Raw genomic sequence first — 26,392 nt, 5'->3', positions numbered from 1 at the left:
CACAAAAGTATCGTAGACCTTTCTAAAGCTTTATTCTAACAATGATGGCAGTGGTGGTGGTTTTGTGGTCTGCTCCAATAGAAGGGAGAGTCATTCTGATCAGGCCATGTGAACTCTCATTTGGGGGGTTAACACTGGTTGACTTTCCTTAACCATTTCCAATGGTGTTTTCAATTAGAAATATGATTTTAGATCATAGAGATAAGGTTTCACTTAGGAAATGAATTTTTTAGAGCTTTTTCGATTACTTGAATTTTCCACTTATGAAAATAGTTTACGAATTGCATGATGTTAACCATTCCAGCATTTATAACCTCGTCTAACTGATTTTAAATGAAAAAAAAAAAAAATCTTTGAGACGTTGTCACTTAAATCAATCAAAATATCTGGATAAGACTACGTACATTTGTCCAGTTTTGCCCACTAATCTCAGTCAGGCAATCTGGACAATAGTATCATATGTACTGAGCTCAATTCAGGAAGAAGGTAATTGGTCAGGGTTCAGTCAGACTAGTTTATTTATCTCTTGCTAGTAATATGGAGTCTATTGTACGTTTACTGAGCATTATTACTAGATCTGCTTCACAATCATAATTTATTTATAAGCTCTGCCTTCTTAATCTAAGGGAATAAAAGTTAAAACTATGTTCATGATGTGCCCAAGATACACTTTTGAGAGACAGATTATGTGCTGTGAATGGATGGATGGGTGGGTGGATAGAAGGCATTAAGAAATTGAAACCACATTAGGAGAAAGAAAGAAAGAAAGAAAGAAAGAAAGAAAGAAAGAAAGAAAGAAAGAAAGAAAGAAAGAAAGAAAGAAAGAAAAAGAAAGAAAGAAAGAAAGAAAGAAAGAAAGAAAGAAAGAAAGAAAGAGAAAGAAAGAAAATGGACTCATAAAAATAACATTTGTAATAGCATATACTTAGAAATCAATTTATAGAAAGATGTGAATGACTTCTACACTGTAAACTACAAAATATTAGTGAGAGAAATTAAAGAAGACTTTAATAAATGGACGTATATACCATTTCACAGATAAGAATATTGAATATTGTAAAGATGTTATTTCTTACCAGTTTGATCCGTGGTTTCATTGAACTTCCTATCAAAATTTCTCTAGGTGTATCTGTGGATATTTACAAGCTTTATTTTTTAAACAATTACTTATTTACTTTGAGAGAGACAGAGAGAGTGCAAGCAGGGAAGGTGCAGAGAGAGAGAGAGAATCCCAAATAAGGTCTGAGCTGTCAGTGCAGAGGCCAACGTGGGGCTCAAAACCACGAATCATGAGATCATGACCTGGGCCGAAATTAAGAGTCAGACGGTCAACTGACTGAGCCACCCAGGCACCCCTTGACAAGCTGAATTTTAAAACATTAAATGGAAATGCAAAGTGCCTAGAATAGCCAAGGCAATCTTGAAGAAGAAGAACAAAGCTGAACGAGTTATGGTGCCAGTTACCAAGACTTATTGTAAAGCTACTGAGTAGATAAGACAGAATGAGGTATCGTCACACAAATACACAGATGGCCAAAGGAACAGGATAAATATCCAGAAACAGATGCACTTCATATGGACCCCTGATTTATGACAAAGGAAGTGCTGCAGTGCATGGGGGAAGGGTGCCCTTATCAGTAAATAGTGCTTGGTTAATTGAATAGTCGTGTGGAAACATGTAACTTGATACCTACTTTATATCCTGCTTAAAAATTAATACCAGCTGGATTAGAGACATAAAGGTGAAAAACACAAAAAATAAAGCTCTTAAGAGCAAACATAGGATAAGCTCTCCATGGCTTGGGGTGGGCAAAAGAACACAAAACAAAATTTGAGTGGGATACAAGGAGGTATGGCTACTGCTGTCCTTCAAATCTGACATTTATTTTCAAAGATTGAGGTGCCTTTTTGTCAACTTCATTTGAATTTCTGACTTACAATTTTACTCATTTAGAGAAAGCACGAAAGGTTATTTAGTCTTCGAGACCACTCAGTGGTGCCAAGAATCTGTTGGGTCTTCAGGGCTGGTTCTGCAATATACCTTTCTGTGCTGCTGAGGAACCCCACCTGGGGAACCCTGGGGATCCACCATGTGCTCTCCAGGGTTCTGAAAACAGCAGGATCATCACCCGATGATTCTCCCTCAATGCTTGGGTAGAATGTGTGAAAACTGTTTTCTTCCTTCTTCCAATACGTTCTCCCAAAAGGTACTGGCATTTGAGATAAGGTGACTCATTGGAAGAGACACTCAATCACAAGAAGTTTCAGAGATAACCCTCGATGCATCATATGATGTCATAAAATATGGCATTTGGCTCACTTGTGTGCTCTGGTACCTGCTTCCAAAAGCTCTGGTAGTGAAGGAGGCCAAGGAATTTTCAGTCCCTCTTTTAAGAATTCATGGGATGTTAAGATGCTGTAAAACATTTTAATCTGCTTGATGTCCACCTTGAGCTAACCTGACTAGATAAGAAAGGTAATTTTTTAGCACCCAAGCCAATGCTTCAAACTCTCATGGTTTATGTTTACTGATATTCCTGAACATACACATTGATCTTTTTGAACATCCATATTCTTCTGATGAGTCTTTTCAACAAGGGAATTCAGATAGTTAGAATTTTTTTATGTCAACTTCATTTTTCATACCAGGGTTTTGTCATTATGCAGGAAAATTTAAAAGACAGCAAAGTATAAATAATAAAATGGCAATACCTGAGTATAAATACCTTGGATGAGCAAGTGTTAGCATGACATAATTTGCTTTAAGACACCAATTTGAGATTGTTTTAGGTTATGCTTTGTCTGACTTAGAGCAAGTCTGTAGATTTTTAGAGCTCAGACCACAGAGAAGCCAAAGTGAGAGTAACTCATGGAGAAGGGGAACACAATCAGGTTTGGATGCCACCACATAATTATTTCATATAATGAACACAAAGTCATAAATATCATAAAGCACTAAAGATGACAGCTGTGAATGCCAAACAAAGGAAAGGGAAATTGCTGTTTTCTTTTTTTAATGTGAGGCACTTTGGCTAAAGGCAATGGGAAATTTCTTGTCTGGACTGAGAAATGTTTCATTGTGCTTAGTTAAAATTATACACTATAATGTAACTTTTAACTTTTGAATTCAGATATTGATTTAAAAAACAAACTGGAGTACTTAGTTAAATCAGGTTAGTTTTCTGTAAGAGACTCTAGACTCTGTTACAAACCAGCACATGCAGCCAGCCCTCACTTTTCTCAGTACTATCAGCCGAAACTCGTGCATGCCAGAGCCGCATCATTGTCTGCTTGGGTCCATGCTACCTGAGATCAATGCTGATATGCAAGCAGTTCATTAATACAGCACCGGGCGTTGCAAAGACTGCTTCTGTATTTTAGTTTGTATTGATCAGTTGCCTAGTTTAGAACAGCACTGTACACATATGAAAGATGTGAGTCTGATAACAAAAGTCTCTCTGGGTGAGTTCACATCTTTTTGGGATCACTGACAACCCAGCTAGTTTATTTGCATCTTGGCTTCTGTCCTGTTAACCCTTGTCAACTCTCTGTTACTCCAGGGGCTGAGTCATCTGCACCAGCATAAAGTGATTCATCGAGATATTAAAGGGCAGAATGTCTTGCTGACTGAGAACGCAGAAGTTAAACTAGGTAAGAACAGGATCCAGTGAGCCTAGGAATTGAGGGAACTGATACGATTATTTCAACAGCTGATTGTTTTTCCATTTTGTTTTGTCTTTAATGAATGCAAATTTGTCACTGTGAATTTGGAGGTCAGTGTACTACAGAACGAAGAGGAAAATGTTTCTTTGTCTGTTTCAAAACATTTTCTAAAAGTGCTTGAGTGAATTGGTATACAATATAGCAGACAGACCATTTGCTTAATCAATACGTAGGAAAAAATTCAGGTTTTTAAAAATTTTTTTTAATGTTTATTCATTTTTGACAGAGAGAATGAGACAGTGAGTGGGGGAGGGGCAGAGAGAGAGGGAGACACAGAATCCAAAGCAGGCTCCAGGGTCTGACATGTCAGCACAGAGCCCGAGGCGGAGCTCGAACCCACAAACTGTGAGATCTTGACCTAAGCCTAAGTCAGACACTTAACTGACTGAGCCACCCAGGTGCCCCCCAAAATGAGGTTTTTTTTTTAAGCAAAACCCTTTAGATTAGAAGTGACTGACCTTGAAGTGGTTTCCTGTATCTTACCATTTGTTGACTTTGTTGCTGCTATAACAGAAAGTGATGACCCATTTGTTTACTGAAAAATATCCTGTTAGACACATTTAGAATAATGAATTCCTGCTATATTCCCATATGTTTTACATTATATTTTCATCGACTTCATTATTACCTAGGGCACGTGCACAAAATGGGTGTTCAGTATTCTCCTTTGTAGGAGAATATACATATTCATGCATGTACATATCCAGAATATGCATGCTGGATATCCTACTTCCACTTGCCAGAGTTATCTGTGAGGCAACCCTTTTCCTTGGTGCTTCTTTCCAACAATCTGGTGGGAAGAGAAGGTAGAGAATCTCCACATGCATTTGCCTGCTTGGCGTCTATGAGTAAGGGCGTGGATTGACAGCTATCTCTAGGATATGCAATTTGTCATCTAGAAAGGAGGTATTGCCCATATGATTGTTTATTTTCAGAGAGATTGAAATATCTCCTGTGTTTATATCCTAAACATTTGTTCTTGCCTCTTTGTTAAAATACATAATTTCCATTTTTTCTTAGTTAGCATTTGGGGCCAAACTTTCATCTTGTGAGTAATTCCCTCTTAAAACAAAAGCATACATTTCGTAGGCAGGTTGTGTGTGTGTGTGTGTGCGTGTGTGTGTGTGTGTACACACGTGCGTGCATGTACATATGTTTGTGTATACTGGCTAGATAATGTATCCTCAGAATATTCAGTCATCATTAATCAACAGTCACTTGTTGAGAGAATATTATGTCAGGCCCTGTACACAACACTCTTCCATAGTTTCTCTCACTTTGCCATCATAGCAACTCTATGCAAATATCATCACCCTCATTTTATAAATTTGGAAACTGAAGCCTAAAGAGGTTGATCTGCTAGCACTAGGTGACATCACTAGTAAGTGGCAGAAATGGGATGCAAACTTAGGCAGTCTGACTCTAGAAACTTGGCTCATAACCACTTCCTTTGTATCCTCTAAGTATTCTCTTTTATGGCAAACAAGCTTGCTTTTTATTCAACACCTGTTTTTGGTCCCTACAGACCCTTGGTTTAACCAAATACAGCATTTTGTGCTTTCCTCATTGGTATACTTTATCCATTTATACACAGAGTTTAAAAATAAACATTCACAATTGCTAAAAGGAAGAAGCAACCTAAGTTGCCCATCAGCAGATGAATGGATAAACACAGTGTGGCACCTGCATACGATGGGATATTATTGAGCCTTAAAAAGTTAGGAAATTCTGACACATGCGGATTAACCTTGATGACATTATGCTTATTGACATAAGCCAGTCATAAAAAGACAAATACTGTATGACTCCACTTATATGAGGTACCAACAGTAGTCCAGATTTACAGAGGCAGAAAGTAGAATGGTGCTTGCCAGGGGCAGGGGTGGGGAGCAGGAAGGAGAGAATGAGGAGTTATTGTTTAATGAGTACAGAGTTTCAGTTTGGGAAGACAGAAAAGTTCTGGAAGCAGATGGTGGGGATGGTTGCACAACAATGTGAATGTATTTAATGACACAGAACTGTACACTTAAAAATGATTAAAATTGTAAATTCTATGTTGGGTTTATTTTGCCACAGTAAAAAAAAATGCACATTCATTTTATCACCATATAAGGACATTGACTTCATGCATCTGTCTTCTCTTAAATAGTGGACTTTGGAGTCAGTGCCCAGCTTGATCGAACAGTGGGCAGGAGAAATACCTTCATTGGGACCCCTTATTGGATGGCGCCAGAAGTTATTGCCTGTGATGAAAACCCAGATGCCACATATGATTTCAAGGTATGACTTCTTCATTGTTTCAAAACTATGTCTCACATTCTGCCCTGAATCTTGCAGTGGGAGAATTCTCATGTGCCTTTGGATTTAGAATTTATATAATCCTGGGTTTACGATTTATGTAATTCAGAGGGAGAACTGAAAAGCATTATTTGAATTTAAAATGGTAAGACATTCAAGTGAGAATCTTTTTCATGAATTGACCCATTATATCTGGTTGCTTATTTGTAAAAAATGTTGAAACCATTTTCTATATTCTCTTGAACTTACTCTGGTTTCTTATTAGAAAATAGATTTCTTCTGGAAGCGTTGAATCAATAGATTGTACACCTGAAACTAATAATATTCTGCATGTTAACCAACTGGAACTTAAATTAAAACTTTGAAAAAAACAATAGATTTCTATTTTGATTAGTGTTTAAACTTTTGGAGAAGGATATATATGCTGAGAGCTTTTTATGCTAAAAGAGGCCAATGTGTTGTCTTGGGTCTTTTCCGATTAAAAATAGACTTCCTCGTTTCTCCGTTGCTCAAAGTTTAATTTTTGAAGTTTCTTTTCAATGAGAGAGAATGAAGTGGGGTGTTGGTAGCTACCTTATGGTATTTCTGTAGCCTGTTGTAGTGTTCCATTGAAATTCGATTGGTGGCTTGTTACCTTGTATCATAAACTGGCAATTTGCTCATGAATTCAAAGCAGTGTTTAACTAGATGGTGGTAGTTGTGCCCTTCTTCAAGAAGCCTCCCTCTTTTCCATTATGCTAGCCAGTAATAAAACATAATTTAGGGTTACTATCCCATTGACAGCTGCAATGTCAGGGGGCATTATTGTCATGAATTGTGGCTGAAAGTTGAAATATTAAAATTGGAGGCAAATGGAATGTAGGAACTGTGAGTTTTCAGATGGGGAAATAGATGAAGAGATACCCTGTGGTCTTTGTGTAGACCACAGGACAACCTTGGGCAAAACCTGATTGATACTACTGAGGCTGGTTTCACAGGTGCACGGACTTTTCACGCAAGGACTTTAGTAGTCAGCTCCAAATACCCTTCTCTTGAAGATGGGAAACTGAGGCTGGAGGTCTTGGCAAGTACACCCCAAGTTAGTGGGCTTCTCAGAGTTGGGGCTTGAGCCCACATCTTGCAAATCTCTTTTCAGTATATTACCAATATATTACCCTGCTCCTCTATGATGTGCTCTTATATAAATCTCCAATTTACCAACAAAACAGCTTCTGAAGAGTATATTTGAAGAATTCCTCTTTTAAAGAACATTTTTAGTTCTCCACATGTGGGGTTATTATTGAAATCAGGTCACAAAGATGCCAACATTGCAATGTCTTTGGGACCCAGTATCGTAGGGCATGGATGAAATTATTTGCCTCTTTGGAGAAATGCAAGCTGAAAGTCTAAAACCAAAATAATCTCCTGTACATTTCTTCCTTCTTTCAAAGTTAGGCACTGTAATAACCTGACAACAATCTGTCTGAAAACAGCTGCCAAGTTAAAAATTAATCTCTTGCCAAAATAAATGTCATTTATTTAAACTGCTAATGATAAGCACATTTAAATAATTTAATTTGCAAATCCCTTCAGAGGAGCCACTACAAAATATATGTCCCAGGCCAGATATGTGTATCATAATTTTCTATAAGCAATTCTTCAAACAGTAGTTATACTTAACAAGTGCTAACTAGACTACTTCTGGGCCACAGATAGTTTAAACTACTTTATAACATACCATAGAGAATCAGGGTGTTTCAAACTTTTACCCTTGGCTTAGCCTTTTAAGTATTTTGGGTAGTTGTTCTGTATGTGGCATTTATTTTCTGTGACATAAAATAGATCCCTGTGATTTAACTGTTTTCAATAATGTAAAAGAGACTTCCTTCTGGCGAAGCCAAAGCTTAGAATTAAACTGATATTCTGGTCCTCTTTCCTCAGAGTAAGGCTAAGGAATATAGTTTAGAATCAGCAAAAGACTTTTGAGCCCAATGCATAATTCTAGGTGTGGACACAGCCTGGTGTATGAGTAACCACAGGGGGATCATGCTGCACAAGGTGATTTCAGAGGTACTGGAAAGTCCATGTGACTATTGAAGTATTAACGTATCCTGAAACATTAATAAAGTTAAGACTAATTTCTGTGTCTTTTATTAAAAAATAAGGAATCCTGATGAGGAACAGGTTCGCTATATTAGTCATTTAGACCTTAGTGAGAATTAATTCATCAGGACTGTTATAATGCAGGTGGTACAAAAGGAGGAAGAAGCCACGGCAAGAACATGAGCCTCCCCGGTCATTGTCAGAGGTACAAGAAGGATCATGACTAAAGGGTTAAGTTAGGAAGACTGGGCAAAAAGGAAGGCTTGAGCGTTCTTTGAAGATTTATTTCAACCATTTCACACTTTTACAGTGGACTAGAGAAGCAGTGATTCTGTAAATATAATCTTTCTCCTTCTTTCTTGGCACCAGATTGTATCCTTTTTTTTCTCTTCACCATTCTTAGGTATGTAGTCTGTCACCAGGAGACAACGTGACAATATGTTGCCTTTCAAAACCTTTTCTTCATTCACTCAGCACATATTTATTAAATACCCACCACCTGTAAAGAATTAACTAAGCTGGGTCTGTACATGCAGTTTCGACACATAAAGTTAGTTTGCAACCCCATCAAGGTTCAGGCGTTCAGTACTGTGCATCTGGTAGTCCGTTTGACCCAGCTGTATATTCCAACCTCAGAAACTTATGTTGACACTTTGGGCTCTAATGTGCTATCGATACTTTCCACCTAGGGGTATGTTTGGAACAAAAGATGACTTGAAAGCCACTAGGCTTTATTAGATGTCACAGGGGCCTTCCTTTAAAATAAAGACAAAACTGGGGCACCTGAGTGGCTCTGTCGGTTAAGCATCCGACTCTTGGTTTCAGCTCAGGTCATGATCTCACAGTTAGTGAGTTCGAGCCCCACATCAGGCTCTGTGCTGGCAGCGCAGCCTGCTTGGGATCCTCTCTCTCCTTCTCTCTCTGCCCCTCCCCTGCTCGTGCTCGCTCTCTCTCTCTCTCTCTCTCAACATAAAAATAAATAAATAAATGAGCTTTAAAAAAAAACGAAATGAAATGAAAACAAAATGTAAGAGAATAGTTTTGTTTTATTGTTTTATTATTTATAGATTACCATCTACTCTTTGTCTAAGATATGTTTAAAGACTGCTGTAAATTTTTCTAAAACTACAGCAACTCAAGAAAATAAAGGCCTCTGTAGAAAAGTAGTCTGAAGAGCTCATGGTTTTCTTTGCAATCTGGTTTTGTCTGATATCTACCAGGCACAGTAAGTAACTGATTGAAAATAACCCCTATTCGAAGGAGGAGTACCAGAATTTCATATGCCTGGTGTGTTCACTTTCCCCCTAGAGGCCCTTTCTTTCTTGTTTTCAGAAATTCTGTCAAAACACTTCAAGCAAAAGGAAAGGTTTCATTTCTCTGATAAGTATGTAGGGCAATAATGGAAGCTTTCTCATTTAATAACAAGCATTCAAAAGATTTAAAATTAATAAAACGGTTCAAACTTCCTAAGCTGTTTAAATTCTTATTTTTAAAATTTGAATTTCATTTCAGTTGGATGGGGGTTGTCAAGTATTTCATAGTCCTATGTATCTATTGCTTTAACAGAATTACTCGTTAATGACAGCTTTCTGCAGCCAAATTCTCAGCAATAGGGAACTGGTGGGATAAAGACAAGAGCATCTGTCCAGTGGAAAACCATGCAGTCATTTAAGCAATGGGGTAGCATGCGTGCTGAAGTGGACAGATCCCAAGACAGAGTGTTAGACACAAAGAGCAGCTTACAGCATAGTGCACATGATACAGTCTTACTCACCCCTGCCCCATGGATGGATGATATGGGGGTGGAGAGCTTAAAATTTTTATTTTATATATTTGGCTGTCCTGCTCACTCCACCGCATAAGTTGGCCTTGCATTCATATTAAATTAGTAAGTAAGAGAAGTCCAGTGACATGTCATAGCCCCTCAACCCCCACTCCCCCATCCTCTGGCCCCACCTGCACTAATGTTCTGTGTCATTCACCTCAACTCTGCTTATGAGACTTTGCACACAGGTGCTGTGGATCATTTGCAGGCATAGATGTCTCCTCCAGGGTTTAGGTGAGTGTTGTGCTCTGGCTGTAGGGCAAATACTCATTCTCCTGTGTCACAGATACTTGGCTTTATTCAGGCAGGATGGAAGGAGAAATCTGACTCGTTGGGAGTCACCAAGATCCACGCAGAGTGTGATGAGAGAGAACGATATTCAGACTGCAGCATGAGATTTATATTCTCAAACAAGGCCTGGCCTCTGTCTACTGAGATTCAAAGGCACCACCCTTATTTGGAAGGAGGAAAGGATGATACAGACACCATGTTATTATCGCCAGTAAGAGGCTGAAATCGCTTTTGAACAGATCCCTTGTGGCTCTGTGTTCACATCTACCTGTATGACATTCCTCAGTGAGGCACAGTAGCACCTCCCCTGGCCTGCAGGCCGGTCCCCAGCCGAAGGTAATAAAGCTGTTCTAACATTTTCCCTTCCATCAGATAACACATGTAGATGAACAAGGGACTGGAGATTTCCGCTTTCAGTTTGTTTTATGTGTGAAATGGAATTATTAGTCACAACCCGTGCTTCAGCACCCTCGGTGACCCTGAGTGACCCACCACCTTGGCTGTTTATATTTAATGTAGAATATAAGTGTATGACATAGTGAATTCAGAGTCAAGCTTTCAAAGTTAGACAGGAGTGGTTTAAAATGTACACTTTGCCTCCTATTTGCTCCATTACCTCAGAGAAGTTATTGAAACCTTCCCAAACCTCGATGAAATGGAAATAGTAAATTGTATATGACAAAGTTGTATTAGAATAAACTGAGCTAACATATACAAAGGGGTTAATTCCATGCCTAACCCTTGGTAGCTACTCAACATACGATAGTTAATATTTTTGTTTGTGTGTCATATGAAGGGACTGCCATTTGGGGCCTTTTTTTTTAAAAACCTAAAAAAGCCAGCAGTATCCTAAGATTCAAACCTCTGCCTCTAAGATTCAAAATTGTCTGCCTATTTTGAGTCAGAATCCGCTTATCCATAACTTCTGCCTCTGGATTAAGGTGCTTCCCTTAGAGACCGCACACAATAAATACAATTTCCTTTTTCCAGCTTGAACATTTCGACAAAGACAATAACAATAACTCACAAAACAGAAGACTGTTTTCTGCTCTGTGAAACTTGGTAGAGTCCACTCTACTGGCCGTGCCCGTCATTGAGCTATTGCTTGTCAAGTCTAGACTACCTTGCTACCCTGAGCTTTGGGATAATGGGGCTAGCACTCCATCTGGCTTCTTAGTAGGCTCTGCCCATGAAGAGAGACCACAGGGCCGAAGGAGGAAGAACACGCCCTTTCCCGTTTCTTCCCATAAGCTTACATCATCCCAGTGACTCCTTTGAGTACCTTAAGTACCAGAGCTCATTGCCACCTTACCTGATGCAGGTGTGCTGCTTGAACTGCCAGTCAATGATAACCATACCAGAGTTTGTTAAATACCCAGTATTTGCATGTCAACGTGCCGAGCACTGTACCTATACCACTTTATTGAGTTCTGGTATTAACCCCGCAAGGTAGGTGTTCTCTTCACGTTATAGGTGAGGAACTGGGCTCAGAGGAATTATGTGGCTTGCCCCAGGTCACCAAGCTAGTTGTGTCAGAGCTGAGTCAAATCTAGGTCTGTCTGTCTGTACTGCATGAGCTCTTTCTGCCTCTTCAAGCACACGGGGCTCTTTGCTGTGCCGCGAAGGGGTCAGCCATCAGCAAGTGCTCTTTTCTTCATGTGTTGGGCAACCCAGCCCCAAAAGAGATGCTCTTATGCTGTGTCCAAGTTGCCTGCGTGCCAGCGGGCCCCCCAGCAGCCAGAAGTTGCGTGCTTGCCTTCTCAGAGGCTCTAGAATTTGTCTCTGTTCTGTCTGTAAAGCACACAGGACTGGGCTATTAATCATGCCACAGGCCAGGCTGAGCAGCGCCTCTAGAATAATGAATTACCCAGCTCCTGCCAAAATGAGTCACACCATGGCCACGAAGGAAACTTATCTCTCCCTGACTCTCTCCCCATCTTGTTCCTCCCTCTTCCCTTTCTCGTCTCCTGTGATCTGTCTTGCCAGTTGTAATTGGAACATTTTCTCCCGTATTTAAGTTCTGAAGTGTCTTTGGGACTTGCTAATGTATCCAAAGGCTTAAAACAAGTCCCGTCAAGGACGTTTATTGCTGTCTAGCAGGGCCAGTTAAGCGTAGCTTACAAGCAGCTCTGGGTACGGATGGTCAGGAATGTAAATGTTCCTTTTGGAAAAGAAGAGAACCCCAGCAAAAAGAAAAGAAGAAAGAAAAAAAAAAAAGAAGAGAAAAGAAAAGAAAAAAGAAAAAAAAAAAGATCGTTATGATGATATCAAATGAGGCCTTAAAGAAGACGCAGTTTCTGGCCTGGTCATGTGACAGAGGTTGCACAGGACTTGGGATGGTGTGACCTCTGGTTTGAAGGGGTTGTTTTGGGACTTGGGGGAAGGCTACTTAAGAGGGGATCTGAGGTGATATGTACTGAATAAAAGAAACCTCTCACTTTGCTGACTTTTTCTGCTTCCTGTGGGGGTAAATCCAGGCTCACCTAACAACTGGGACCTCTCCATTTTCCTGCTCTCAGAATATGTTTCCTCAATTTATTGCTGTATACATATTATCACTAAAGACGCTTTTGGCTGTACTTCTGTTTCTTACATCATCAGTAGTCTAGAGGAAGGCGGTCCAGAGTTAGTGTAGTGACTCATTGATTCATTCAAACCCCAGGCTCCTACCATTCTGCCCTGTCATAATTCATTTGCTGGCTTATTGCCTCATGGTTGCAAGATGGATGCTGTAACTCTAGATACCGTGTTTTTATTCAAGGCACTAAGAAGTGGAAAAGAGTTGTCAGGACATCATCTGTATTTGTCACTTGTTTCAGGAAGAACAAAACGTTTCAGAAGCTCCCAGAAGTTGTGTGCCTGTGTCTTATTGGCCAGAACTACGTCACATCCTTACCTGCCATCCTTGGCTGCAGGGGAGTCTAGATAAGCAGGTTTAGCTTTCCTATACTCCGAACTGGAGGCAGCAAGGGAAATGGGGTTTGAAAATGCCTGTTGGGTTAGCCAACAACCCAAGAGGGGGAAATCATACAAGAGTGCATTGGGCAAGCACAGGCAGTCTCACCTAACAGGAGACAAGGAAATTCGTATTCTTGAGCTTCCTATGTGCCAGACGCTTTGCAAGGCAGGATGCCTGCATGCATGCAGGTCACGGTGACCTGTGTTGTACAGTGAGAAAGCTAAGGTCTGAGCAGTGCTCTGTGTGTAGTTATGATAGAAACCTGGATTTGAATCCAGGCCTGTCTGAGACTTAAAAGACTATTCCCTCTGCCTCTGGGAAGTTGAGGCCAGTTTCCTAGACTTGGTTTTTGGGGTGACTCACTGAATCTCAGCACCTGCATTCAGTCACCAGCACCTTCAGTTCCCTGTAGACAAAGTGGGAATTTAGAGCAATTATTTTATGGGCCCCTGATAAATTTTATTTAGAAGATGAATACTCAGGTTTTTATGTAGTGATGACGGTTAAAAAATAAAAGTGGCCCAGGAGGCAGAAGACCCAGCTCTGCCCCAAACCTGGTGCTGAGTTGCTCTGGGGTCTTGGGTAAGTCATTTTCCCTTGTCTGGGTCAGAGATGATCTACAAGGAGTCTGACAATCTTAGGACGTATCTTTCATTTGTTTGCACTTTTGGTTTGCTCATTCGTTCAACAATTATTTATTAGGTGCTGCTTTAGGTATTTGGAATATGCCAATTAACAGAACAAAGATCCTTGATGCCTTGTGGACCTTATGTTTTATCCAATCTGGGTGTGTTGGAGGCAGGGGGTGCAAACAATGAACACAAAGCAATATAAACTAGTGATGAGTAAATTAGTAGACATTAGAAAGTGATTCGTTCCCTGGGGGACAAAAGTGGGAAAGGGGATAGGGTCTGGCAGTGCCCCGGGGGAGATTCAGTGGCCCTCACTGAGAACATGGCATTTGAACAAAGACGTAACGGAGAGGAGGGTGGTGGCAGGCACTTAATTAGGGTAGTGGCTGCAGGCAGACAGAGTAGCTAGAGCAAGGACCCAGAGGCAGACATGTGCCTGGGTTTTCTGAGCTGTTTCTTTCCCATCTGAGAACTGGCCTGGAGCCCTTCTCACCCCAACCCCATCATTTCCTTTCGGATGCATTGGCTTTCAGTTGTCTTTCAAACCAGCTCAAGCTTCCAAGACCGGAGGGCCATTTAAATGTGACCCTGCCGTGGCACTTAGAGACATGGTACCTGGCCACCACCTTTATATTTGTACTTCATTTCACACTACAGAAACACTTGATTTCTGGGGACGTAAGGGAAATGGTAGAACCAGCAAGACCTGGAGATATTAAAATCCTATCAGAATAGCACAAACCACCATTTCCAGCCTATTCTTGCTGTGTTTCCTGTTGAATGCCTCCTGCACAGCGAGTGACTCAGTGTTTTTGTCATGTTCTCAAATGATTGTCTGTGTTAATCAACCATAAACCCCCAGGTACAAGAGAGCCGTGTTTTCAACTTTATCGGTTACAGCCTGTAATGGCAGGCTGGGCCTTCCTTATTAGCTCTGCAAGGCCAGGAGCCTGCGGGAAAACTCAGTCACTTGCTGGGCTATGCAAACGTGTGTGTGTGTGTGTGTGTGTGTGTGTGTGTGTGTGTGTGTGTGTCTAATGACAACTCTGAATACATCTTGAAATATAACAAAGTGAAAGGAGAAGAGTAGCCTTTTTGAGTTGTGTTCTATGCAGAGAAGTGACCTACAGTCTGCGAACAGTGGTATCGCGCAGGTGTGTTATTATCCCAAGTTGGACTGAGAACTTGTATCACGTGAACCGATTGATGGGCTCATGCATTAAAAGAACCCCCTCTGGTCCTAGTATGGGGTTAGCATGGGCCCTAGCCACCTACTCTAAAGTAGATTACACTTGGGGCACTTGGGTGGCTCAGTGTCTTAAGCATCCAACTCTTGATTTTGGCTCAGGTCATAATCGCACAGTCAGTCCTGAGACTGAGTTCCACATGGGGCTCCGTGCTGGCTCTGTGCTGGGGTGTGGAGCCCCCTTAGGATTCTCTCTCTCCCTCTGCCCCTCCCCCACTCATGCAAACACACACTCTTTTTCTTTCTTTCATAAATAAATAAATAAATAAATAAATAAATAAAAGCAGATTATACTTCAGGCAAGAGGCTAGGCCCGCCCCCCAGAAAGCCCTCTGCCTTTAATGTGCAGGCCTCGGTCCAAATCCTGAACACACCTGGGTGTCACTCACCGGATACTGAGAAGTTTAGTCCTGGGTAATGGCCCAGCATGGATTTCATAGTCCTTTTCCAGGTGTGATTCCTCTCATGCGGCCTTGACATGTGTTTGATGGGAAGAGCACGGACACTGAACTTTGACCTCGGTCATCTGAGTGAGGTTCCGGGAGATAATTTGGAATAACGTACAAAACGCAGGTTATATTGAAAAGAAAAGGAGGATGAAAGTCTTCATCAGGATTGTAGGCCACTGAACCAAATTTCACACTGTGTTTTCTTACCCAACCACCAGGACACTGAAGCAGCAAGCATCTCTTCTGGGGTTTCCTAACCTGGTTTTCCCTTTCTTTTGATTTACTCCTTCCTATGCTCCTCAGAGACAACTGAGCCATGGACGCAGAGTGGGGGAGAAGCATACTGCTACAGACGGAGATTGCATAGGCAGGGGCGGAGACGTTAGCCTCGAAAATTCCAATGAGAACATAAAAGTCAGTCTCATCATAAGAAAGAATATAACGGTGCAGACTCTCTATTTTACATATTGTCTACTTACAAGATGGAAGCTATTGTTCATTCATTCATTCAACAGACATACCAAGCACCTGCCACTATTGCCTGGCTCCCATCTAGGCCCTGGAGATACATGCAGATACAGCCCAAAAGTTTCCTTGTCCTCATCTGATTTGGTTAAGCCATATGAAATTGCTGTTTTTTGTAGGTCTAAAACAATCGACTAAACAAACACGTACCTACTATATGATTCAGCCGTTGCACACCTAGGTGTTTACACAAAAGAAACAGAAGCATATGTCCGGATGAAGACTTGTACATGAGTGTCTGTAGCAGCTTTATGTGCAATAGCTCAGACTGGAAACACTGTCCATCAACAAGCGGATGGATAAACAAATTGTAATGTAACCGCACAATAGAACGCTAGTTGGCAATGAAAAGGAATGAAGTTACTCATATATACTGCAACAAGGCTGGACCTCAATCCATTATGTTCGTGAAAGAAATGGAATGATTTAATTTATATAAAACTTCAGAAGATGCCAGCTAATCCATAGTGACAGAAAGCAGAACTGGGTCAGGGGATAGCAAGGGCAGGCGGGGAGACGCCGGAGTAGCATGTGCAACCCTTTGGCATGGGGGAGGGGTATATCTACAGTGTTGATTGTGATGACGGTTTCACAGGTGCATACATGTCAAACCTTTGCAAATGATAGACTTCAAATATAGGCAGTTAATTGTATGATAATTCTACCTCAATAAAGGCATTAAAACAGCACCAATTTCATAGGGTTCAATCGACAGATAAATTTTGGTGATCAATTAATTTTTGAGACATTATATTCATTTTTCATACATTTAGTGGAAACTCACCATGTATCGGAAATACTGTGAGAGATACTACCCATGAAGAGTGAAAAAAGTTGTTCTTGCTTTTAGGCTTAGTGAGCAAAATAGGTTCATAAAGAGATGACTGAATGGCTTTTCTACAGGCAGTTCTGGAGCGATTACCGGGCTTAACCAAGTTCTTGTCTGTTGACTGCATTTATGCATGTGTCTATGCCTTCTATCTTTTTCAGAGTGACTTGTGGTCTTTGGGAATCACCGCTATCGAGATGGCAGAAGGCGCTCCCCGTAAGTACCTTCCTCTGGGTGAAATCTGTTGCTGGTCTGCTCTGCAGGGACTGAGCGATGCTTCCTTGCCAGGCTCTGTAGTAGCTTTGCTTCTGCTACACCGAGCCCGGTGTGGGTTCGAGCTGGCATGTTTAGAAAGCAAAGTCATCTTAAATCAACCAGGAATCCATTCATCTCAGAGCGGTGTGAGGATCTTGTGTTTAGAAGAAACAAGAAAGAAAAGGGAGACAACTCGGGGATCTTGTTTATTTTACCGATTCAGTGTGTAGTTTCTTCTTGAACTGCCCTTCGCCTAACGCAAAACTGAGGCCAATTCACACAGACTAGAAACTCCAACTTAACAAAAAGTCAGAACTGATTTCCAGTGCACGGCTTATGCAGACACTTGCATACTCAGTTGCTCCCCCTCCTAATAAAATACTGACATTTAGATTTTGAGGTCCAAGGCAGAGTGGCCAGGGCTCTGGCTATCTGGGGAAACTCTGCTGTTACTTGAGCTCTGCAGTATTGGTACTGCAGAGTGCCTCCACCAGTCCTGTGCTGGCTGTGAGCATGTGCCCCACAGGCTTCCCTACAGGAAGTGCAACTCACCAAGGGGCCTCTGCTGCCACTGCTCTACCCACCGCCCCGCAAAGCCCTCCACATCAGTGACCCAGCCTGGCAGGGATATAAGACAGAACTTTTTCTCGAGGGCACAGGATGCCTTTGTAGGCAACTCTCACTCCTTAGTTTCACTGCTTAGTTTGCTCAGGCAGCACACTTCCATCTACTTTGTCTGCCTCTTCCTTTCACTCTGATCAGACTTGCAGAGCAAATTGAAAACTCTCCCAGCCTTCCCTGGCTCCGTCCCTACTTCCTTCCAGGCAGGAGTTTTCCCTGGTAATACCTTCTCATGGTTAGCGCTGCCTTGGTGTCTGCTTTGCGGGGGACCCGAACCAAAACAGGCCCCGTCTGTGCATGGCAGGTCGTTTTGTTTATATGACTTTTTATCTTCACGTTATCATAGTCTGATTTCTCACTCTAGAGTTGGTAGGATTCATCTGTAAGCATGATTGAGTTGGAGTGTTTGATGACAAAATTCCCTTCATTCACAATGCTAATAGGCATTTATGAATCAGAAGAATAGTATATTGCAGTCTGAAAACCATATTGTCATTCTTGATGAGTAGTAGAGGGGGCTGAAAATAAACTTCTACCCACAGAATCCTTTAGCTTTTAGAGAAAATATATTCATATTCTGGGCACAAAGGAAAGGATACCCCCTGATGTTTGAAAAGTAAACCTGTGAAATATTTTGATTAAAATAAGGACACATGAGTCCTTTCTCTATAAACCATAATGCCACGTTTACAAATTGAGATATTTTAATGACTTTTCTACCAGACCCTCTTTGCCTTGATCTCTCTGTTCTTTCTGGGGCCAGCGAACAAACAAACAAACAAACGATAAACATATCATGAAACCTGAAAAGCCATCAGGATATTTAGAAATACAGACAGAAAGGTGTTCTGGCCTAGTGCTTTATACTCTAAAAATCTATGTACATAGCATTGCGTTTGTACGGGCCTTTGGTATATAAGAAATAGACCATTCATCTTTCATTTTATGACTTAGGCTTTTACAAATTAAAAATAACCTACCATCTCCATTGTAGTTGTTATCTTGATGTTGTCTACTTTGAATCTCCGATGGTTATTTATAGCAAAGCAGAGGTTTTGGCCCTGTAATGTACTTTTCTTAAATATGAAGTACAAGTAGAAATGTTAACAATGTCTAGTTGAGATGCGTATTTTATGAGACACCAGCTCTTTTAAGTGCTCCACAAACAGAAGCTTTGTAGTCCTCTGACTCTGCTCACGGGGCATGTGCGACTGGGAGCCACTCAGTAGCATGAGCTGCACAGCTAGGGTGGGCTTGGCCTGTATTTGGCCTCCTAACCTGAATTGCCCTTTGTTTTCGTCTCTTGCAGCTCTCTGTGACATGCACCCCATGAGAGCCCTCTTCCTCATTCCCCGGAACCCAGCACCTCGCCTGAAGTCTAAGAAGTGGTGAGTTTGGTCTTCAGTGTTTTGCAGATTGAAGTGCTTCCTGTGATGCTCTGTTGGATGAGCTCAAATCCATAGGTCCGGCTCCATGAGTAGACTAACATAAACCAAGACTTAGTGAGTGCTTTTCCATATACTATCACTCCTCTTAAGGCACCTATTAAGTACCTACTGTTTGCACAAGTCTTTATCACCACACCTTCCAGGTAAGGAACTGTTAGCTAAAGTGAGTAGTGGAGCCCCAGAAATAACATTGATTTAATACCTCAAGAAGTATCCTTCCTGGCTGCACAAAACATCTTATCAGAGGGGGCGATAGTTCCGAGAGTCAGCTGGTTCGGTGGGCCGACTTTTCTTCTATTCCTTAAGATGACAGTTCTGTAAGTACACACACATACTTGGCAGTGTGAGAGATGATTTTATTGGTCTGTGCATAAATATTTGTAAGTTTTGCTTTTACTGCTGCTTTCTCTTTATGGCAAGTGATATTGGCTTCTTAAGTTGGGTAGTGGTACAACCTTCCCGTTTAATAAACTGATTCACTTAAAAAATTGGCCTAATTTAAAGAGGAATACCAAGGGGCGCCTGGGTGGCTCAGTCGGTTAAGCGGCCAACTTCAGCTCAGGTCACAATCTCGCGGTCCGTGAGTTCGAGCCCCGCGTCGGGCTCTGGGCTGATGGCTCAGAGCCTGGAGCCTGCTTCCGATTCTGTGTCTCCCTCTCTCTCTGCCCCTCCTCCGTTCATGCTCTGTCTCTCTCTGTCTCAAAAATAAATAAGACGTTAAAAAAAATTTTTTAAAGAAGAATACCGAGTGGATACTAGTATGGGTGGTGTAGGAATATGGCTAAAAATTGTGCTGATGGTATACAATTAACTCAAGTTTGAGACACACAGTTCTGCAGGTTAGGCCAGATGTGGGACTTTTGCCTTTTTTGCCTACTTACATCAGGGTCTTTGTATCTTATTATTGCATAACAAGAATCCGTTGGTCCTTTCTTTCCCCTGTATGTATGGTGGATCTTGATACACCCTTGCCCTGGGATCAATTCCTGGGCTACTTGTGATCTCCTATCTTTTTCTAGAGGCATGTTCTGGGCAGTTAGAACATGAAGGTTCAAGACCTCTCTGTCCCTTTTCACAGTACTTCATGATCACCCTTGACGGGGACCCTCATATTCCTCCCCTACCCACTCACAGCTTTCCTCTGCTATACAGAGAGCAGTTTAATTAATACCAGCCACCTAGTAATGACATAGCAACCCCGGTGTGACAAGGGGAAGGCATACTGCCCAGAGAAGAGAGGAAAACAGCCAGAAGGGACCGGCAGCCCCGAGTTGCAGAAGAAGAACAGAGCATGAGAGTTGCTATTGGCAACAAGGGGCAGAGCAACCCCTGTTCCTCGTTCTCACTCTGGAGGGTCGCTGTGTGATAGCCATTCTCTCCCCAGCAACAGCCTTCCATTGGGTACCTGTATGGCACATGATCAGTGGGGCCCGGAAGCCCTGCTTCCTCCCTTCTCCCCGGAACAGACTTCCTCGGGAGAGCAGTCAGCTCAGTTCCATCTCTGGAAGCATCAGTAGCACTACAAAGCCCTCTGCTCGCTTTCTGCTTGTCCTTGGTGCCAGGCTTCCCTCCCCTCCTCCCCCCAACACACACACACTGTAAAGGGCGGACTTCACTTGCCTGTTCCCTCCTCCCCTTCCCTCTCCCAGAACTGCTGCTGGACAGACGTTTCCAGAGTTCCACCCACAGGAGTCAAACTGGCCATCCACACATGTGTTATGTGTGCTCAACACAGCGTGGCTACACCCCGTGTTTCAGGAACATTTGTATTAATTGCCAACTTTGAAAACTCTGGCGATTGAGCTTTACCTTTAGGTTTCCGGCCTTTTGTGCAAAGGTGTGACACCAGGTGGTCTTTTCTGCCCATCACCACCTCTCCCCGACTGAGAAGTGGGAGTCACTTGGCCACCACACTTGTCCTGTTTTCCTCTTATACGGAGCTCGCACTGCCCTCTGTCTGACCTTTCTGGCTCGCTAGAGAAGCGAGTACACAGCCTCTGCCCTACAGTTTTAATTTTCTTTGCCCCTGCTCCAAAAAGTTCAACTCTGTATTGGCCTTGTTTGAGAAATACAGACTTCGAGGAAAATACAGGCTGACTTTTCTGCGTCAAACCTTTGACAACAGGAGCTATATCTGATGGTGCTGCAGGGAACAGGGACAGTCCGGGGACAGTGAGGAGGCCAGGCCTCCATCTTGCCCAGCCTCCCTCCACACCCTCCCTGACTCCAAAGGAAAGCCAGTCAGGAGCTCGAGACCCACACTGTTAGAGAGGGGAGGGGGAAATGACGTGGCTATCTGAGAGTGAGTGGGGAAACAAAGGCCCTGCTCAAGTGCTCTTTCTCACTCAGAACCCGGCCTTTATAAGATGGTAATGCAGCCCCCCACCACGGGACGTGGGGTGTGCCTTCCAGCTCTCTGCACAGAATTCTAGTTTTTAAGTGAGAATTTTGAGCACTGCAGAGTACTTTCCTGAATGACCAGGTCCAAAGTGATTTGAAATAAGTTAGGAATTAAAAGAGAAAAAATGGGGTACCTGGGTGGCTCAGTCGGTTAAGCGTCCAACTTCGGCTCAGCTCATGATCTCACAGTTTGTGAGTTGGAGCCCCATGTTGCGCGCTGTGCTGATATCTCAGAGCTTGGAGCCTGCTTTGGGTTCCGTGTCTCCCTCTCTTTCTGACCCTCCCCCACTGGCACTCTGTCCCTCTCTCTCAAAAAAATAAATAAACATTTAAAAAATATTTCAAATCAGTTAGGGTTTTAACACGCCCTAGTGCTTGGGAGGAAGTGAAAACTTTATTTATTTTCCTTTTATATTTCAAGGGAGAGGATCCTTCTCCCCACCCGTCAAAAGAAACAAAACTCCAAAATGTTCTTTTATTCTCTGCCTAATGAATTATCAGATGAAGTGCACCGTTCGCAGCGTGTATATCAAAATACTACCAAAGTGGGTGTGGGGGTGCCATCGTGGTAGAGATGGGCCATAAACTCTTTATTATATGCATTCAGTTGAGGGTCATTTCCACCTAACTTGCTGAATCTACAACATACAGGACATATAAGGCATATATGCATGTTGTAGACTCAGTAATTTATGTGTATGTGTGTGTGTGTGTGTGTGTGTGTGTGTGTGTGTGTGTAAATTTAAGACCTATATAAATTTAATTTTACCCACAACCCTGCCAGGCAGATGCTCTGAGTCATCCTTCTCTTGCTGTAACACTACGGCTTGGGTAGGTTATGAGCCTTGTGCAAGGCTGTACAGTCTTCTAATTTTCTAAGTTTGTAACCCCCATTTTCCCACCTGCACCATCTGGCCTCTGAAGTTCAAGCTTAGAGTAATAGAGAATGAGATACTGGTCTCTTAGTTGAACAGTTTTTTCCTGTGCCTTCATGTTAGGGAAAGAAGGGCAGTAGCAGGGTTCTTTGCCCCTTCCATCGTGGGGGTAAAGGAGAGCAGTCCACTTGCTAGAACCCGGCCCTTCCCTCCCACGTCAGCGAGATGAGGAGAGGCCTCCATGGCGAGGAGGTCATGCAGTCAGGGCTCCAGTCCAGCCATTCGATAATTAGATCTCAGGGAGGATTATAACCTCAGCTGAATTAGAGGAGACCAGGCATGTCTCGGCCGCTGTCTCCACGTCACCACCAGCAAATGCGTAACGAGTTGGGACTCCCATTTCTTCCCGTCTCTGTACGTGGTCAGATTCCACCCACGTGGCCGAACCATCTCCTTCCACACATTTCCTCCGCCCTCATCTTCGCACCGTGCTCAGGCCAGCTCCCCTGCCCTACTCAGTGCTGCAGGTTCCTGCAGGAGTTTCTGGAGAAAGATGGGGATGCTTTCACTCCTGTAACAGACAACTGGTCTTTTTCTTTTTCCTTGCTCTTCAAACGCAAAGATTGCACACAGGCAAAGAAGTGTTTCATCGAGATCATTAGGAAAATCGTAACTGCTTATCACTGGGGAGAGACGTGAGGTTCCTTGGTCCGGCCCGTTTGTGCCCCAGATGAGGACTAGAGGCCTGGTGATGTTAACTGGCTTATCCAGAGTCCCAGAGTTTTCATTGCTGGAGCCACAGCCCTGAACCCCTTACAGTCACTACTGTTATTTTATGAAACAACAGCTCTGATTCTTGGTGGATTGTCAGGCATTTTTGTTCTTTAAGAACTGACAAAGTTATTTGTGTATGTGTGTTCTAAATAAAATCATAACAGAAAGCAAATATCAGAAAATACTTCAAATTAACTGAATTTGCTAGTAGACCGTGTGACTTCAGGCTTCGTTGAAATCAAAACAAAAATTGTTCCACAGCTTTTACAATTAACCTTTTTTGCACAGTCTCCTTGGAGATAGTGGTCTCGTTGACTCTGTGAGCATATCTAATCCAAATATACGTGAAATTAATTCCCTTTAAGAACACTGACCTATTCAGTTCAACTTCTGTTTCTGCCCCCAGCTCTGAGGGCAGATACTGCTGTTGGTTAAGCCTGGTGATGTTCAGAGGTGGCAGGACGTTGAAAACACAATGAAAGTAATAGTAGTAACAATAACAGCAAACATACATATGGCGTCTATGACATGTCAGACACCGTGCTAAGTATTTTATGTGAAGCAATTCATCGGATCATCACAACAGTCATCTGAGATAAATTCTAACGATCCCACCGTTTGCAGCCAGGGCAACTGAGGCACAGAGACGTTAAATAATCTGCCCAGGGGCGCCTGGGTGGCGCAGTCGGTTAAGCGTCCGACTTCAGCCAGGTCACGATCTCACGGTCCGTGAGTTCGAGCCCCGCGTCAGGCTCTGGGCTGATGGCTCGGAGCCTGGAGCCTGTTTCCCATTCCGTGTCTCCCTCTCTCTCTGCCCCTCCCCCGTTCATGCTCTGTCTCTGTCCCATAAATAAATAAAAACGTTGAAAAAAAAAATTAAAAAAAAAAAAATAATAATCTGCCCAAAGTCTCACAGTTAGTAAGCGATGGAGCCCAAATTAGAGAGAAAGGGTGGTTCTGGGAAAATGCAAATTCTAAAGCTCAAAGTGCATTTAGGGAGTCCTGCAATTATCAGAAACTTCAGCCTGACTGGTTACAGTGATTAATGTAATAATCTTTCAGGCGTTTTTAATTCCTCTAACACAATTGAATATATAAACAGAAAAAATCTGGGAAGATAAAGTGTTTGCTGATGCTGGTATTAGAACCAGGGCCTCAGACTGTAAGCAGCAAACATTAACATTTATCTCTCCAGGCCACCCCTGGGGAAATTAGTATTACTAATCTCGGGCATTTTTTTTAATAGACAGAACTAAATTACCGGCAGCAGAGATTCAAACAATAAAGTTATATAAATGTACTTTAAACCCATTAGACCGCTCAGCAAACAGTCAAGTGGTGTTCAACATAGGGAAGGGTTTTTACTTTTAATTAAATGTGTAATTAAGCATATTGATTCTTTGGTCACACTAACTTAAATAAGAGACAATGAATCTTTCCTTTGAAGATTTGTTTTAAGTAAGCATTATTTTCTCTACAAACTGTTCCATTTGAAGAAGACGTCAGATACATTGCCAGGGTTGCAGTTCTACACATCTTGGCCCAATCTTTGGGCTCAAGGTTATTCTCCTGAAGGTTCCTTCCCACCGGAAGAGATCCTGGAAAGTGGCCTGTGAACCCCAGCTGCTTCCACGGAACTCTTTGAACACTCTCTTACCCTAGAGATGCCACCGACATTTTTTGGGTGTCAGTACTGGGGAATGGAACATACAGTTTATCGAGTCTGCATCTCATTTTTAAACTGGGTGTGATTTCTTTATTTATCACCCTCTAATTAATAGCTGAGCACTTTATAAAAAGCACTTCCTTCTAGTTGCAAGCAGAAAAAACAGCTTTCATTTGCATTTATCATGAATATTTAACAGCTCCCCGTCTTAATTTGTTTTTGTTTTCATGTTTTTAATACTGATTTTCTACCTAGAAAAGCGCCATGTGGAATTTGTCTATCTCTTTATGCAGGTCAGCCTCATTCTCTTCTATTTATTCCTTAGGACAGTCCATTATCCCATGATGGTTTTGTTTTGTTTTGTTTTTTGTTTTGTTTTGTTTTGTTTTGTTTTTTGCAAAGTCTCTCCTTAGATGATATCACAATTGTGCCTCTACAGATTTGTCTCATGGACCTGAAAAAGAAAGCATATTCAATACTATCTCCTCTCCAAACCTCCTTCTCTGTGCCTCACAAGCACAGATTTGATGGTAGCCATTTTACAGCACATGTGATAACCATTCCTGCATTCATTCATTCATCAGACATGTGAGGGCAGGTAAGTGTGCTCAGGATACCAACAGCACACCAGTGGTCTTGGAGAACAACAGTGTGGAGGAAGCAGGGCTACAGGCTGAAGGACATACAAGGAGGTACATAGAGTATCCACGCTGTTGTCACTATCTTCCACAGGCCACGGGGTGGCCGATCCCGATTGATCCTGCGGTGACCCCAAGCATAGCAGGGTACATATGCTTCTATGTAAAATAATGTAAAAGCATGAACTTAGCTTAGAAATGCAGGGAGAAAAAAAATATTAATAATGCAGTCCTTCAAAAACATGGAACGAGAAACTGCTTTGACCTAGGCAGAAATGCAGAGTGGTGCATATGCCAGTGCCCTCTTGTGTTTGGATCTTGAATAACATGTTCACCATTGTGTTCTGTGTGGTGAAGACCGCTTTCAAGCCTGAATTCTGTGTGTAAGGTCCGCTGGGAGACAGGAAAGCTTGCTCCTGGGATCCGCTCCTGTTATACCACAGCACTCCACAGGAGGGCGACGGAGAGCACAAAATGGATTCCCACCTGCTCTGAGCAGGGTGGGGGCCACAAAGAGGGTGACCAAAGTTCCACTAAGGTCTCTGCCCATCATGTGCCAAGATGCCAATGTAGCACATCAGAAAGGCATGCTACATAGTTGTGAAGTAATTATTTATGAGGCTGGACAATTTCTTGGAATGCAGCAAGAACATACATGCCCAACTCATGAATCATAGCTGAAGTCCACTGTTAATTTCTCCCACATTGTGGACTTGCTGCCCTATTCCTTGGTATATTATCCCTCACCAGTTCTCCCCTCCCCTGTGTTAGGCACGGGGTTTATCTTTGAGGAAACAGTGCCTGTCTAGCGGGAGGTAAATTCGTTTCTGGATATGAACTTAGTTCCTAAGTTTCC

The 26,392-nt window shown here is 42.3% G+C and overlaps 1 protein-coding gene across 8 annotated transcripts in view; it reads left to right on the top strand.

Moving 5' to 3' along the window:
• Positions 1-26,392, top strand: part of TNIK (TRAF2 and NCK interacting kinase) — a 405,908-nt gene that overhangs the window by 270,948 nt on the left and 108,568 nt on the right. For all 8 annotated transcript variants that reach the window (XM_086674716.1, XM_086674709.1, XM_086674712.1 and 5 more), the window contains exons 6-9: positions 3,561-3,651; positions 5,873-6,003; positions 17,021-17,075; positions 19,045-19,123. In XM_086674716.1, the coding sequence (XP_086530842.1) occupies positions 3,561-3,651; positions 5,873-6,003; positions 17,021-17,075; positions 19,045-19,123 (356 nt within the window). The remainder of the gene's footprint in view (positions 1-3,560; positions 3,652-5,872; positions 6,004-17,020; positions 17,076-19,044; positions 19,124-26,392) is intronic.

Source organism: Puma concolor, chromosome C2, assembly GCF_028749965.1.
Source record: "Puma concolor isolate L17-30 chromosome C2, mPumCon1.1.hap2, whole genome shotgun sequence".
In the NCBI taxonomy this organism is placed as follows: domain Eukaryota; kingdom Metazoa; phylum Chordata; class Mammalia; order Carnivora; family Felidae; genus Puma; species Puma concolor.
Note: the sequence above shows the minus strand (reverse complement) of the source record. Positions and strands in the feature narration are given on the sequence as shown.